General features: G+C 38.1%; 1 protein-coding gene across 6 annotated transcripts in view; it reads left to right on the forward strand.

The window, feature by feature from the left end:
* Window positions 1–4,917: 4,917 nt before the first annotated feature.
* The window catches only part of col7a1l (collagen type VII alpha 1-like), a 59,318-nt gene continuing 51,037 nt past the window's right edge, over window positions 4,918–13,198 (forward strand). The window contains exons 1-2 of one of the 6 annotated variants that reach the window (XR_006250729.1): window positions 4,918–6,856; window positions 11,644–11,877. Coding sequence is in view for 5 of the 6 variants with exons in the window: in XM_043237529.1 (XP_043093464.1) it covers window positions 11,802–11,877 (76 nt within the window). In the remaining variant the exon portion in view is untranslated. The remainder of the gene's footprint in view (window positions 6,857–11,643; window positions 11,878–13,198) is intronic. The other 5 variants (XM_043237529.1, XM_043237526.1, XM_043237528.1 and 2 more) reach the window with 5 other exon arrangements.

Below are 13,198 nucleotides of genomic sequence, written 5' to 3' on the forward strand. Positions count from 1 at the left end.
AGTCTGAAACAGACGTTAAGTTGAAATTATCATCGCTATCTATTTTAATACGGGGTGTAAAGTTATATCACAAAATATTGCAGTACAAAAATGCACCAATATGCAACATGTGTAGTGATGTGTATTGTAATTAAGTTTAGACGGATTTAACTTTGCATCAAATATGGTAAACCCTTTTCATGTTTAGAGATCATAAATAATAAAAAAATATTATATTATTAACTCTTTTATTATATTATTAACTCTTTAAATGTATGTAGTCGGTGCAAGCATAACATATTTCTGTACTTTGAGTTAAGCAGAATTCATAAATATTTCTATTCCACTGACAAAAACTTTGAACTACTCTTTTATTAGTTAATAATAGTAGTACATAATAAAAAAATGCAATTTTCATTGTCAGTATTGTGAATCTAACTGAATTGTGGTACACTACTTCATACAAGCAGACATGTTTTTGGATATCCAGGATGTAGCTCAATCTGTTTTTGATGTCTATATAGGCTAACATAAAAAAAATCACGAAATCCCAATTCATAAATGAAATTAGATTTCTTGAATTTGTTCAATTAGTTTTTTCACAATCCAACATGATACAAAGAAATGGCTGCAATTGCTCATGTGCTAAAAAGTGAAAGTAAATAAAAAAGATTAAGAAAATGCTATTTAAATGAATCTGAATTTAGTTTGTTGTTTGCCGTTTCTTTGTAATTATGTTTAGTGTCGTACTAATGCTCCTGATATGCCAGATGAGTTCACTCCTCTTGTTGTTGTGCTGACACTTAAACAGTCACTACATCAACCAATATACTATTGATGGGCTGGATTCTGAATACGTTGTCTGCAAAACAGATCTTACTTCATACTGCAACTTAAAAAACACCAGTGTAGACATTTTGTCCTAAGATCAGTCCTTTCTAAATCTACCTCGCTGAACACTGTCCGAACTCGGTCACACCGGGTTTACTTTAATGTCTTGTAAGCATTCCTCAGGTCTCTGTTTGTGTCTGAGCACCTCATACACTCGTCTCCCAGCGGCTGGTTAGGCCATCAGTGACTGCTTCTGTTACACCAATTTCTGCTCTCTTTCATCCGCAACTCTGCTTTATGGCTTGTTAAGATCCATCCTCTCTCTCTCTCTCTCTTTCCCTTTGTCCATTGTTTTCCTCATTACTCCTCCTCTTACTCTTGAGATTCATCCTTAGATACTTTTCAGAAGCTGAAGAGGCGTGGGATTTCCGGGTTGAGGGCTGTTGGCGGTATGGATCTGGCCAAGTGTGCATCGCTAAACCATATGGAGAATCAACCTTCCCCTGTGAAGCGCTGCAAGTCTTAATGCACAGATCCGATCTTTTGACCACATCTGATTTTTTGACCTGCCTGTTTACATTAACTTTAGACTCGACTGGTTTTCGATGTCTCTGTTTGCATTAATTCCCACCCAAATTGATCCCGTCCTTGCATTAGCGTTTCACATCCTAATGCAAGGATATGTGTGTTTAGACGCAAGTCAGGCCCAGATCGGATGTGAAAGAAGCGGATCTCGTGCGGATTTATGCCTTTACACGCGTGCAACAAATTCTGATTTGTGTCAGATGTGAGCAAAAAAATCTGATTTTCTTGTGCCAATGCAAAACAACATCTGCATTAATCTATGTGTACTAACCATATTAGTTTATGTGCTTTGGAAAAATAATCTTAGAAACAATGTAATATTTGTACATTTACATGTTATCCCACAGAATTTTACAAAAGCAACATTCAAACCACCATACAAAATTAGGTTTACATGCATACTATGCATAAAAACTCTTTCCCACTGGTCCCAGTGCATTGGGTTATTCTTACTGCTGATCCCTGTGCCCTTATGTTCATTATCACTGCATGTGGAGACAGATAAAGCAAGTCTATGAGTGGTGTAGTAAGTTTAGCATCTATGAGTGCATGTTTGCTTATGTATGTAGGGAGAAGACATTGGATTTGGCTAAGGCTGTGGGGGAATCTAGGGCTTGTCCCTGCTTGTCAATCTGCGAGAGGGCTGCATTCCTTTTACAATAAATTTGTGCATGGTTTTGATATTCAGTAAAGCATAAATCAAACCTGAGTTCAAAGACTGGCTTCATTAGGCATCTGAGAGTCTGTAGCTTGCGGACTGGATCATGTGTATTTGTGGATATGCGATTTAATTGTAAATATAGGCGGAAAGCTAAAGTGTGGACTGATGGGTTTAACAGATTTGACTCTTCCTCTTCCTCAGTCTATCAGTGTGCGTTTGGCCTACTTTCTGAAATTCATCAGGCTCTCTTTGCCTTATGGAAAGGATGGGCTTCTGGATCAGGTCCAAAAGAGGCACCCTAACCTGCCTGGAGCATGTGCAAACACTAGAGACACTTGGTTTCAAATGTTCTTTTATGGTCCTACTGATGGCTGTAGTATTTATGCTCAAAATACAAAAAAACGCACAGAATGTTGATCACGTGACCCCAGTGAAGTCTGAAACAGATTAGTGCAAAAGTTTCAAACGACTGGCCCAAATATGGCCCTTGACATTATAGATTTTTTTTCTAATTAAACGATTTCATGAAGCATATTTGTCAATCGATTTTCATTTATTTTCAGTCGTTATGCATTCAAATAACATCTAAGCCTTACATCAAAGCCAGAACATGATGTTCTCTCCGGTCTTCTAATGAGGTGGCTACCTGCCTGATCTAAATTGCAGTGCAAGAATACAATCTCAGGCATCATTAGTCCACTAAACATGCAGAGCAGTATCCTAGGTCTGAGGGAGAGATGACTAAACCTACAAAAAGATCAGTCCATGCATCAATAACTGCTTTTAGTACAAATGCATGATTATAAAACATGGTTTCACTTGACTTTGATGGTCCCTTTAACACATTCTGTTGCCTATAAGTAACGTTGCACATAATAAATAAAAAAAATCTTTGTTTTTACTGATCAGCTGGCCCCTGTCAGTATGATTGGAGTTTAAAGAATTCACTTGCTCTTGAAACAGATGGAGAAATTTAGCATTAAATCCATTGCTTACCAATGCATTGAATGGGTGCCATCGGAATGAAAGTTCAAACAGCTGATAAATACATCATAATTCAGTAGTGATGATGGACTTGTTTATTGCAAAAACATATCTTTTTGCTTCACATGGTGTTAAGTGATGGACTGTTAACTGTGTATGGCTTGTAATGTTTTTAACAGCTGTTTGGTCTCTTATTTTGACGGCACCCATTCACTTCAGAGTATCCGTTGAGGAGCAAGTGAAGTAAATGCTATTTCTCCAAATCTGCTTCTCATCTCGTATAACCTGAGGTTATCCTAAATTAGAATTTTTAAGTAAACAGCGGTATTCCTTTAAGACCTTAGTTAGTAGTTTATGCATGTCGTTTGGAGGTACGTGGGTGTGTTTTTTTTTTTTTGTCATGTACATGTGTATCGCCATACTTCAGGCCTTTTGTTGTAGAATGAGATCGGCACTGTGCCACTTACCTGCCAGCAGGGGATACATTTTTTTTCTGATTGCCGCGAGCAACAAGTCCTTGATTTCCTGGATAGAGCCAACCTGCCAGTTGTGCCACAGACATGCCCGCACACAGCTGTAATGTTATATTAATATTCAAGCGCCATATTACTACTGCACAGCTCTCCTTATTTCATCTCTCTGCAGACACACTTCCATAACTTTAAATGAGGCACTTGTGTTTATATTACATCAATCAATACTTTTTTTTCCCCCAAAAGCAAAACGCAGGCAGGCACATTATTTAAACATGGACTTTGAACTCATTCCACGTCAAAAACACAATTAAAGTGGAGTCGGAAAGGCACTGCAGGGCAGAATAATGAACTGTTGGGGCCAACGGAGCACAGAAAATGAACTTATAATTAAGATTTCAGCATTACATTAAATCTATACATCATCCAATTGGATTTTATTTCTCCCAGGAGCATGTGAAGCAATAACTCTTTATTATTCATAACTGCTGAAAACATGAAAACAGTCTTTTGTGGTGACGTGATGCATTTGAGGTCCATGTATGAAATCGTGTTGACGAGAGTGGTATACAGACACAAAGGGTGACAGCCAGTGAAGAGGGGCTGCCTGTAAAAACAAGCTAACGCACCAACGGAGCAATTACCTCTCATGTCAATGATGTTTTTACAGCATGTCAAAAACTCAGCCCAGCCCTGTGAATTCCTAATATATGACCGACAGGAGAGATTTCTTTGGATTTCTTTGTTTCTCTCGCGCTGATCCCTGTGTACATCGCTGCTTTTACTCAAGCCTAAAGCTTGAATTTAATCAAAACACACTTCAGCTGCAGTATGAACCACTTTGGGGATTCGTAGGCATTAAAAAGCAGCAATTAGCTGCTAGTTTATGAAGACAAGCCTGTTTAATATTTCCCAGGCTGATTAGCCATTATCAGCTTTGTTCAACACATATTCCTCAATGCTTATAATTGCTTGATGATGCAATAACTGCACCATTATCGCACAGTAAGTTTTCCTAGCTGTGATGTATTTTTTCCACCCAGGTTTCAAACTCTTTTCTAACGTTGCTAAATTGTCCTTAAAATTATTAGGGTTCAAATCAGTCTCAGATGTTCTTCAGTTGAGCAATTTCTCAAAGATGAAATAACAATTAAAGTTGTTTTTAGATTTTTTTTGGGCTTTAGATTGGACAAGCTTGTTTTCTTTCTTTTTAGTCTCTTATGTTTACATATATTTTAAAATGCTGTAAAACTTTCAAATATTATTGCAATTTAAAACAACTGCTTTTATTTGAATATATTTTAACATTTAATTTAATCCTATCTTGACAAAAGTGAATTTTTAGCATCTTGTTCTGTTATGTCACTTTTAATCACTTTAACGTTAATTTCTTTATAAAAATATATAATAGATTCATGCTAACTTCTGATTGGTAGCATATAAGGTTTACAAGTACAAGTGTTTATGATTTATATTTACGTATGGTGGTCTGAAAAGCTGCCTGGCGTGACCAACAAGCTCCCAAAGCCAGTTTACACAAATCTAATCTACAATTTCCTTTTTTCTTGCAGTATGGTCATCCCTCTTTTTTCATTGGATCTCCGTCTCTTCATCCCTCCAGACACCCACAGTCATGAGGATTTATGGCTCTCTATGCACCCTATAGATAGAGCTGACCCAGTGTCCAGAAAGGTCCTGAGACATGAAAGCCTGACCTTACTGTGCCCAGCAGGCCTCTGCACACCTGTGGGCCAGCTAGGAGGACACTGGGAATCAATTTCTCCAACCTTTATATTCCGTCCGTTTCTCTGTCCTTCTACTCATTTGATGCCTTCCTTCTCAGTAACTCTAAGACTTGCTTTTTGTGGCGTCTCATTAGGGCTACCTGAGGGACTTTCAATTTTTCAAAACTGTGAGATGTTGACTATAGGCCCATATATATGTAAAGTTTTCCACATTTGTTTCATAAAATTCACATAATTTACGGGGGGAAAAACACGTGACTGTCATTTATGTTCTACATAACTGTATGCATTCTTCTGCATGTATGCAACACTCTTTACAGCCCCCTTTTTTCTCTTCACAAAAGCTCTATGCATGACCTTTGACCTCAAGGTCAGAACAGGTTTTTAGCTTGTCAGGTCTATGAGTGGGGCTTGCTGAGTTATAGTGTGCCATGAGTGACAGCTGGCAAGACCCAATAAACTCCATCCCTGCATTCCTGCAGAAGACCATTAAAAGCCTTTCATATCGCTTTCTCCGTTGAAGCGGGTCAGTTACTGTGTTTTAAACTGCTGCTCCAGCACAGTTCCTCAGGAAGGCATGTGACCAGCTCAGAGGTCTGGCAGTTTTATTTGTGAGATCTTAAAACCCTGCTGCTATATGTTCTCTGTGGAATAAGTCCCCTCCTTTTGACCCCAACTTCTGCTGCTGCTTTTCAAAAGTCACATTTGGGAGATTTTACGTACTTCAGCAATAATTTCAAGAGACTTTTCAAAGTGTCTGATTTTGTCCCTAGAGATAACAGATTAAAACAAAATTGCTTTTGATTTGACTTCAAGGAGGTTTGTGGCTTGTCTGTACTTTGTTCAGACATTTTTGAAATTGCAGTGATGGAAGTTATTATTTCTTGCAGAATTTAGATTTTCATGTCATTCTGCCGAAATGGGAGCAACATTTATTTCAGTGCTTTCGCATTCTTTTACAAAATATTTGGGTTTCCCCAAGACACTTGTGTTTTTTCAGATGCTCCGAAAACTTTTGCAAAGGTTGCAGGAAAAGAAAAAATGGGAAAACAATACTTTTGCAAATGTTTGCAAGAGTATGCAAATGTTTTGCTGGCAAACAAAGGTAGTCATGGAAATGCAATACTATTCGATAGAACTTAAAATTTGGAAAGCAAGCGCAAAAACCCTGAATTGCAACATCCCCTTAGTGGCTCCATAATTTGTGAAAAAAACATTATATTAATGTACTTTTTATATATACAATATGTAGTGTATTAACAGTGAGAAACTCATTTGCTGCTCTCTCTTTACTTATCCTCTCCTTTTCACTCTCTCTCCCCATCCATCTTCTTGCTGTAACTGTGAGCCAACCTGTTGTAGCTCTTCCACACCCCCTAAACTTTCTCCTTCAGAGGTATTCGCTTCATTCATTCACTCTCTCTTTCTCTCACACACCCTCTTTAGGCCGTCTTGGATTCTCACACTTCTCATCCTGGGACATTTCACTACGGCGTGTGGAGTCCCATAAGCTGTTCTTGGATTGGATTATTATCTGATGGACCTCCAGCAGTTTTGCATTTGAGAAGAGGACCATGGTTCAGGGTACAGTTGGAAAGGTGAGTGAATGCTTCTAGACAAACTTTTCAGCCCAATGCCTCACAATGCAGAAAGCAGTATATCTATCAAGCTCTCTGCCAGGTTTTCTTTTTTTCTGGTGCACTCAGAATGTGAGCCATTTTCTCAGAGTGGGTCTCAACCAGGTTTTTTCATTCTTGGATGCCAGTTGGCGATTTAACACAGTACCAAACCTAGAATCCATATTTAATATTTTCTTTTACCTTGTGTAGTTTTGTTTATGAGCAAAGCAATGCCAAGCAACCTGTCTATGTTGGCATCTTTCTAATTTGGCTTTAGCCAATAAATATATAAGTTGAGTGTAAAACATTATAGAGTTTGTAGAGAATGCATGATTTTTAATGTCAATGTTGGGAATGTTTGCATTTGCATTGTAGCATTAGCATCTTCCCCTAAACTCATAAAAACAAATGTTCTTCAAAAGGTTCTTAAAGCAATGCCATAGAAGAATCATTTTTGGTTCCACAGAAAATATTCAGGCAAAGGTTCTTTAAAGAACTACCTTTTTCTTACCTTTTTATAATATGAAGAACTTTTTTTCACCACAAAATACCTTTTGTGAAACAGAAAGGTTCTCCAGATGTTAAAGGATATTCATGGAACCATTTAGACAATAAGGTTCTTCTATAGCATCATGAATCACCTTTATTTTTAACTTACTGCAATCCAATCAGATCATTTTGGTGTCATGATCCTTTATTTGAGAAACACTACTGCAAGTGCTCTTTTAATATTCATTTTCTGAAACATCTACTGATAAAAACTAGCACAATTTGACCCAAGTTAATTTATTTGTGTAATGTATTGTTTGATTAGATAATTGTAGAATGAAATCAGAGACAGCATCCACCGTATGCCATTCCACTCCATTTACCGCCACATCTGACGGCTTCAATAGCCTCGTTAATGCAACTAAAAGCCTTGAACAAAACGGTAAAGTGTGTCGGTGATGTCTCCAATCTGATAGCTTTTTCCTCTTCGCATAGGCTTTTACACGCCCCTCGAAGTCAAGCGGCACTCCGGCTTTAGACGTAATGTCATAGATGAACCACATAAAGTCACTTCATTACTGCACGCTGACAGGCCTGCCTTTTCCTGCAGCTGATAAGCCTCTGCAAACAGCGTCCTTTCCGGGTTTTATTGTGAGCGAGCAAATATTGGGAGCATGCATTTGGATGTTTGCACTACAATAGATGCTTTATGTGGACGTTCCTCCCAGTATCTTAAAAACTTTTTTCGCTGAAGCGACATTTAAATCTCTTCAATGGCTGCTTTTGAACTTTGTGTTCGTGTCTGATTTAGTGCATTCACTATTAGTGCATTCATGGACTACAACAATTGCAGTGTCTGTGTACGCACCAGTGTGTTTTTGGATGCTTTTAAGAAAAGATGTTTTTGCCCTAGTGTGTGTGTAACACTTAATTTAGAGTTACAGACATAATCTTCTGCGAAGTGGCCGTGTTCGGAAATGACTAACAAACAGCAGGGTTTGTAGAGAGAGCAAAAAGGGGCTTGGGTCGGCTCCTGTACCTTTATAATCCTTCAAAGTGTACAGCGCTCACCTCTCCGGTCTGCCTGCACTCGTGAGATTACATTCTTTGCTGCATGACTTTGCTGTATGCAACTTGCTGTGTGGCAGGCGTCAGAAAAATATCACTTGAGTCACGGCGGTAACACCTTCCTGTCTGTACATTGATGCGAATTATCGCTTGTTCAATCAGATTCATTCATAAATTGCACAATCAGACCACAGCCTCCAAAGTACAGTATTTCAAAAGTCTTATCTGCCCCGTCCAGAGTACCGGAGTCTATGTAAAGTCATGTAAACTGACTGCGGTACAGAAGTGCTTGAGGTTACATGCTCAAACAGGACTGAGTTTGAATGGTATGTGTCGAACTCATGGCCCTGAAGTTTCCTGATGAAAAATCTTGTCTGCGTTCCACTGCATCTGATAGAAAAGCATGCCTTCTCTGCTAACTTTGTATGCTGAGGGTGTCTGACCTGCATGGAAGTGTCTGTGATCATAATAAAAAGTTTTATCACTATGTAAAAATGCTTTATGGACTCCCATGTGCACCCAAGAGAAGTTTGTTAAAGTCATCGAACCCTTGCCGCTGCATTAATTTTGTGGACTGTCAGACGCATTCTTGCGCATTAGAAGTGGCAGTTGTGCAGTAAAGCATTGCGTTAGCATGGCTGTGGTTTCTGCACAGCTTGACAGTGCTGTCTGTCGGCTGAACAGAGACTCTAGTCGTAATATCCCCCACAGATGTAACCTGACAAAGCCGCAGCAGCTCTGTGCTGATTATTGATTCCGTATGGTATGAAGTTAGTTAGCACAGTACTTGGAATGACAGCGTTTATTTGGCTAGGAAGCTGTTCACCTGTCTGACACCTCTGGATTTTTCTTGAAGAGCTTTCACAGTTAGGGATTAGTTGTGATTTCAAAGGATGAAGAGATTTTGCCATAATTAAAGCTTCTGGGGAATTTGGAGATTTTGTTCTCAGTTAGGTATTCTGTAGGTCTAGGATTCATGGCTGCTCACTGCTTACAATCACTAGAAATAAACCAATTGTGACATGTAAAGTCACATTATAAGATATTCAATCAGAAGTACGACGTATAAAGTGACATTGGGAGATATTAAAAAATAATTATGGCATATAAAGTGACACTGTAAGATGTTAAGTAACAGTTAATATATTATGATATATTAAATGAAAATTGATTACATAAAACATTTATGATTTATTAAAATTATGTGCTATAAAGTCACATTGTAAGTTATTAATCACATTAAATACAGTGGCAGTTGTGACAGTCACTGTCTCTACAAATAAAGCTGCTATTTTGACACATAAAGTCAAATTCACAAGAAATAATCACAATTATGACAAAGTCACTGTGAATTATAGCATGTGATGTCACATTGTAAAGATATTAATCTCAAGAAATCATGTTACATTAGTGACAGTCACAATCTCAAGAAATATGGTTGCTATTGTTGCTATAAAGTCATAATTATTACACACAGTCATGCTGTGAATTATTAAGTCACAATGTGAATTTTTAATCACAAGAAATAATGTTGCAATTGTGATAGTTACACAAAAAACATAACACAAAGCCAAATTGCAAGTTTTGTAAGATATAAAGTATGAAATAAACTTTGTATGATATAAAACCACAATTTCAATAAATATCGTCACAGTTCCAGATATATATGTATGAGTGACAAATTATTTTAGAGGTCTGAGATATTAAATCACAATTATTCTACAAGATGCTTTTGTGTGAATGCTGTGAATTATGACAGAATTTTCAGCCTCTTGATGTCATGTCAAAGACCTCATTTTCCTTTCAGATACGGGAGCTTTAGACAAAGGGGTTTTTGGACAAGTTACATCAAAGAATTGGTGTCCTTGAGGAAAAGCTCATCCATCTTTTTAAAAATTCGAGAACCTTCTGTCCTGAAGGCAGTTGTGAATTCTAGACTGAGAGTGACTGTACTGAATGACAGGATCAGTATTTTCACTGCAGTTCTCACCTTGCGCTCTGGACCACACGCAGACATGAATATCAATGAGCAGTCTAAGCCTGTGATGTTCAACTACACACTTGGTGTCTTTCGCAAAGGTCATGTTTGTTGTGATACTCTGACCTCAATGTCAACTACGTTGTGTGATGTAACCTGCTGAAAGTGTAACCTGCCGAGTCACTATCATTGTATTGTTAGACATTTTCTGGCCACACCAATATATGAAGATGCATTTATTAATATATATAAGTGACGAGTTTTATTAATGCTGTTCCTCAGATGCTTAAGGTGCTTTCCAATCACAGTTCACAACATACATTAGGAGTTCTTAACCTACACTTGGTTAAAGTCGAATAAGCAAACTTAGCAGCAAAGCTTAGCTGGTGAAGCTGGTAAAGCGAGGAAGTATTGCTAGTTAAGAAAGTCTGATGGCTCAGTAAAATCCCATGCTGATAATCAGCCTTCAGAGTATAGCCAGCTTTTGCTTTCAGCGTTTGTTTTGTTTAGTTTCTTATACATTTTTTAATATTTTGAACCTGGGGCAAAACAAAACGAGTTTTGCTATATCTTGCAGGCTTTGTTCTTTTTCCTCTTAAAAGGTTAGTTGATCCAAAAATCTGTCATTGATCACTTGTTTCAAACTTGTTTGACTTTGCTCCATAGAACACAAAAAGAGATGTTCAACGTAATGTTTAGGCTGCTCTTTTCCATACACTGAAAGGGAATGGTGGACACAAAAACAGCACAGTATAAGCACATGAATGGTTTTTAGTACTTATTTGCTACATGCGATATAGTTTTCTGACATAAAACATAAAAGCAATTTATTTGAGGAAAAGAGTGCAATTTATGCTGCCATTCTAAAGTTTTGGATTGGTCTCTTATGCTCGCCAAGACTGCATTCGTGTTTTAAATACAATGACAATAGTCATATTGCGAATTATTATTACTTCATTGTGCAGTACCGAACTTTCTTAACCTTTAATCAATTATCTTTTATTTGAATAATACCTGTTTCTATCTGAGAGCTATTCATTTCTTAACCGGCACTCAGCAGGCCTGTGCAGCCGTATCTGACAGGATAAATGTGCCGGATTATACAAGCGATTTTCAGCGAAGATTCAGCGATTACACTGACTCTGCTAACAGAATAGATCAAAACGATTATTCTGAATGTGTGTATATGCATATGTATGACGATACCGATCTCTCTTCCTCTGTTTTACAGATAAAGCGGAGAGAGCGTAGCAGCTAAATAAAGCGGAGAACAAGCCCGTCTCAGGACATCAGTCCAAAGAAGAGGATCTGCCGGCAGAGAGATAAGAGGGGGAGGACAGGGAACGAAAGAAAGAGTCGGAGGACGAGAGAGAGAGAGAGAGAGAGAGGATGGGATATTGCGGCATGTGGATCTTCCTCTTGTGCCTGTCTCTCTTCTATCAAAGCGCCACTGCAGAGGCTGAAGGTAGACTGCTGACTCACGCTTTATCTACATGCGATAGGGCCTCTTCAGTCCCCAGTGAACTGCCAATATACCGCCCTTCAATCAATCACACTCTGAAAAGGTTGCAGGCAGGGTCCAAAATGAACACTTGCCAAGCACTTAATGCGGGTAAAATTTGGTGAGCAACTAAAATTGAGTTAATCTCTGTAGACACATTGATATACAACCTTTTGCGTCAGAATGCAAGTTAAAAGTCAAAAAAGAATTCCAAAAAGAAAAAAAATAGGTAAATGTTGTGAATTGATAAAAAAAACATAAATAACAACCTGGTGATCTTAGTCCATTTAAGTTTTTATTTTAGTTTTATTATTAAATAGTTTTTTGTTTATTCAGTTTAATTATATATCTGTTTAATTCTATGTGTAAATATAGAATTATTTAATTTCAGTCTCAGTGCTTTTGTCTGTTCAAATTCTGATTGGTTAGTTGAAAAATGAATCATTATTTAGCATTTTATTTTATTTGAATCATTAACGAGTTGCATAACGTTTCGCAATGGATGAGTCCATCTTCAGTCGTGTCCATGTGTGTCAGTTTTTGTCTTCTGTACACCTGAAGAGACTGTACAGGTGGAGTTGAAGTGGACACAGAGTTCTTTCCACATGTGTCCTGCTGAGTCAGCAGGTTCTGTCTGCAGGCCATCTGCACACCTCCTGCAGCTTGATACCTCTGGTTTGAGCCTTTTCAGATAAATCACTGTACCCCTCTCTGATTTCCATCACCACAGATCCGTCTGCAAAGAAATCAGTGTGTGCGTGTTTATGTTTCACCTTGAACTGTGTGTGTGTGTGTGTGAGAGAGAGAGAGACAGAGTGGGAAAGAGCGAGAATGTGAAACATATTGAATTCACGCAGGATGGTTTTAGAGGAGTCTGTCAGGACCAATTACTGACTGAGGCTCTAATGCCCTGAAACACTGTAATTTTCCACACCTCTTCAAAATGGCTGTTTGCGGTGACAGACACTTGACTATGAAATGGGAAGAATGTACTTTTTCGAGGTCACGTCCTTGTACTCTTTCAGTATCGCACCTGCTTTATGTCGAAATCTTGTTAAATGTAAAGCGTGAGTCATCTAACCCTGGTAATCAACCCTTATAACTGTAAATACGCAGGCAGTCGTTTTTCATTGCCGTCATGGCCTTGTTGTCATGGAAATGGCCTCCCAGTTGCTTTAAAATTAAGTAAATGTTTGCTTAATAACCCTATTTCTTGAGTCAGCACTGAACGTAGCCGTTTTAAGTCGTATCATGTTAAACCACATCGTCTTCACAGGCTGATGAT

Source organism: Puntigrus tetrazona, chromosome 4 (genome assembly GCF_018831695.1).
Source record: "Puntigrus tetrazona isolate hp1 chromosome 4, ASM1883169v1, whole genome shotgun sequence".
Lineage (NCBI taxonomy): Eukaryota > Metazoa > Chordata > Actinopteri > Cypriniformes > Cyprinidae > Puntigrus > Puntigrus tetrazona.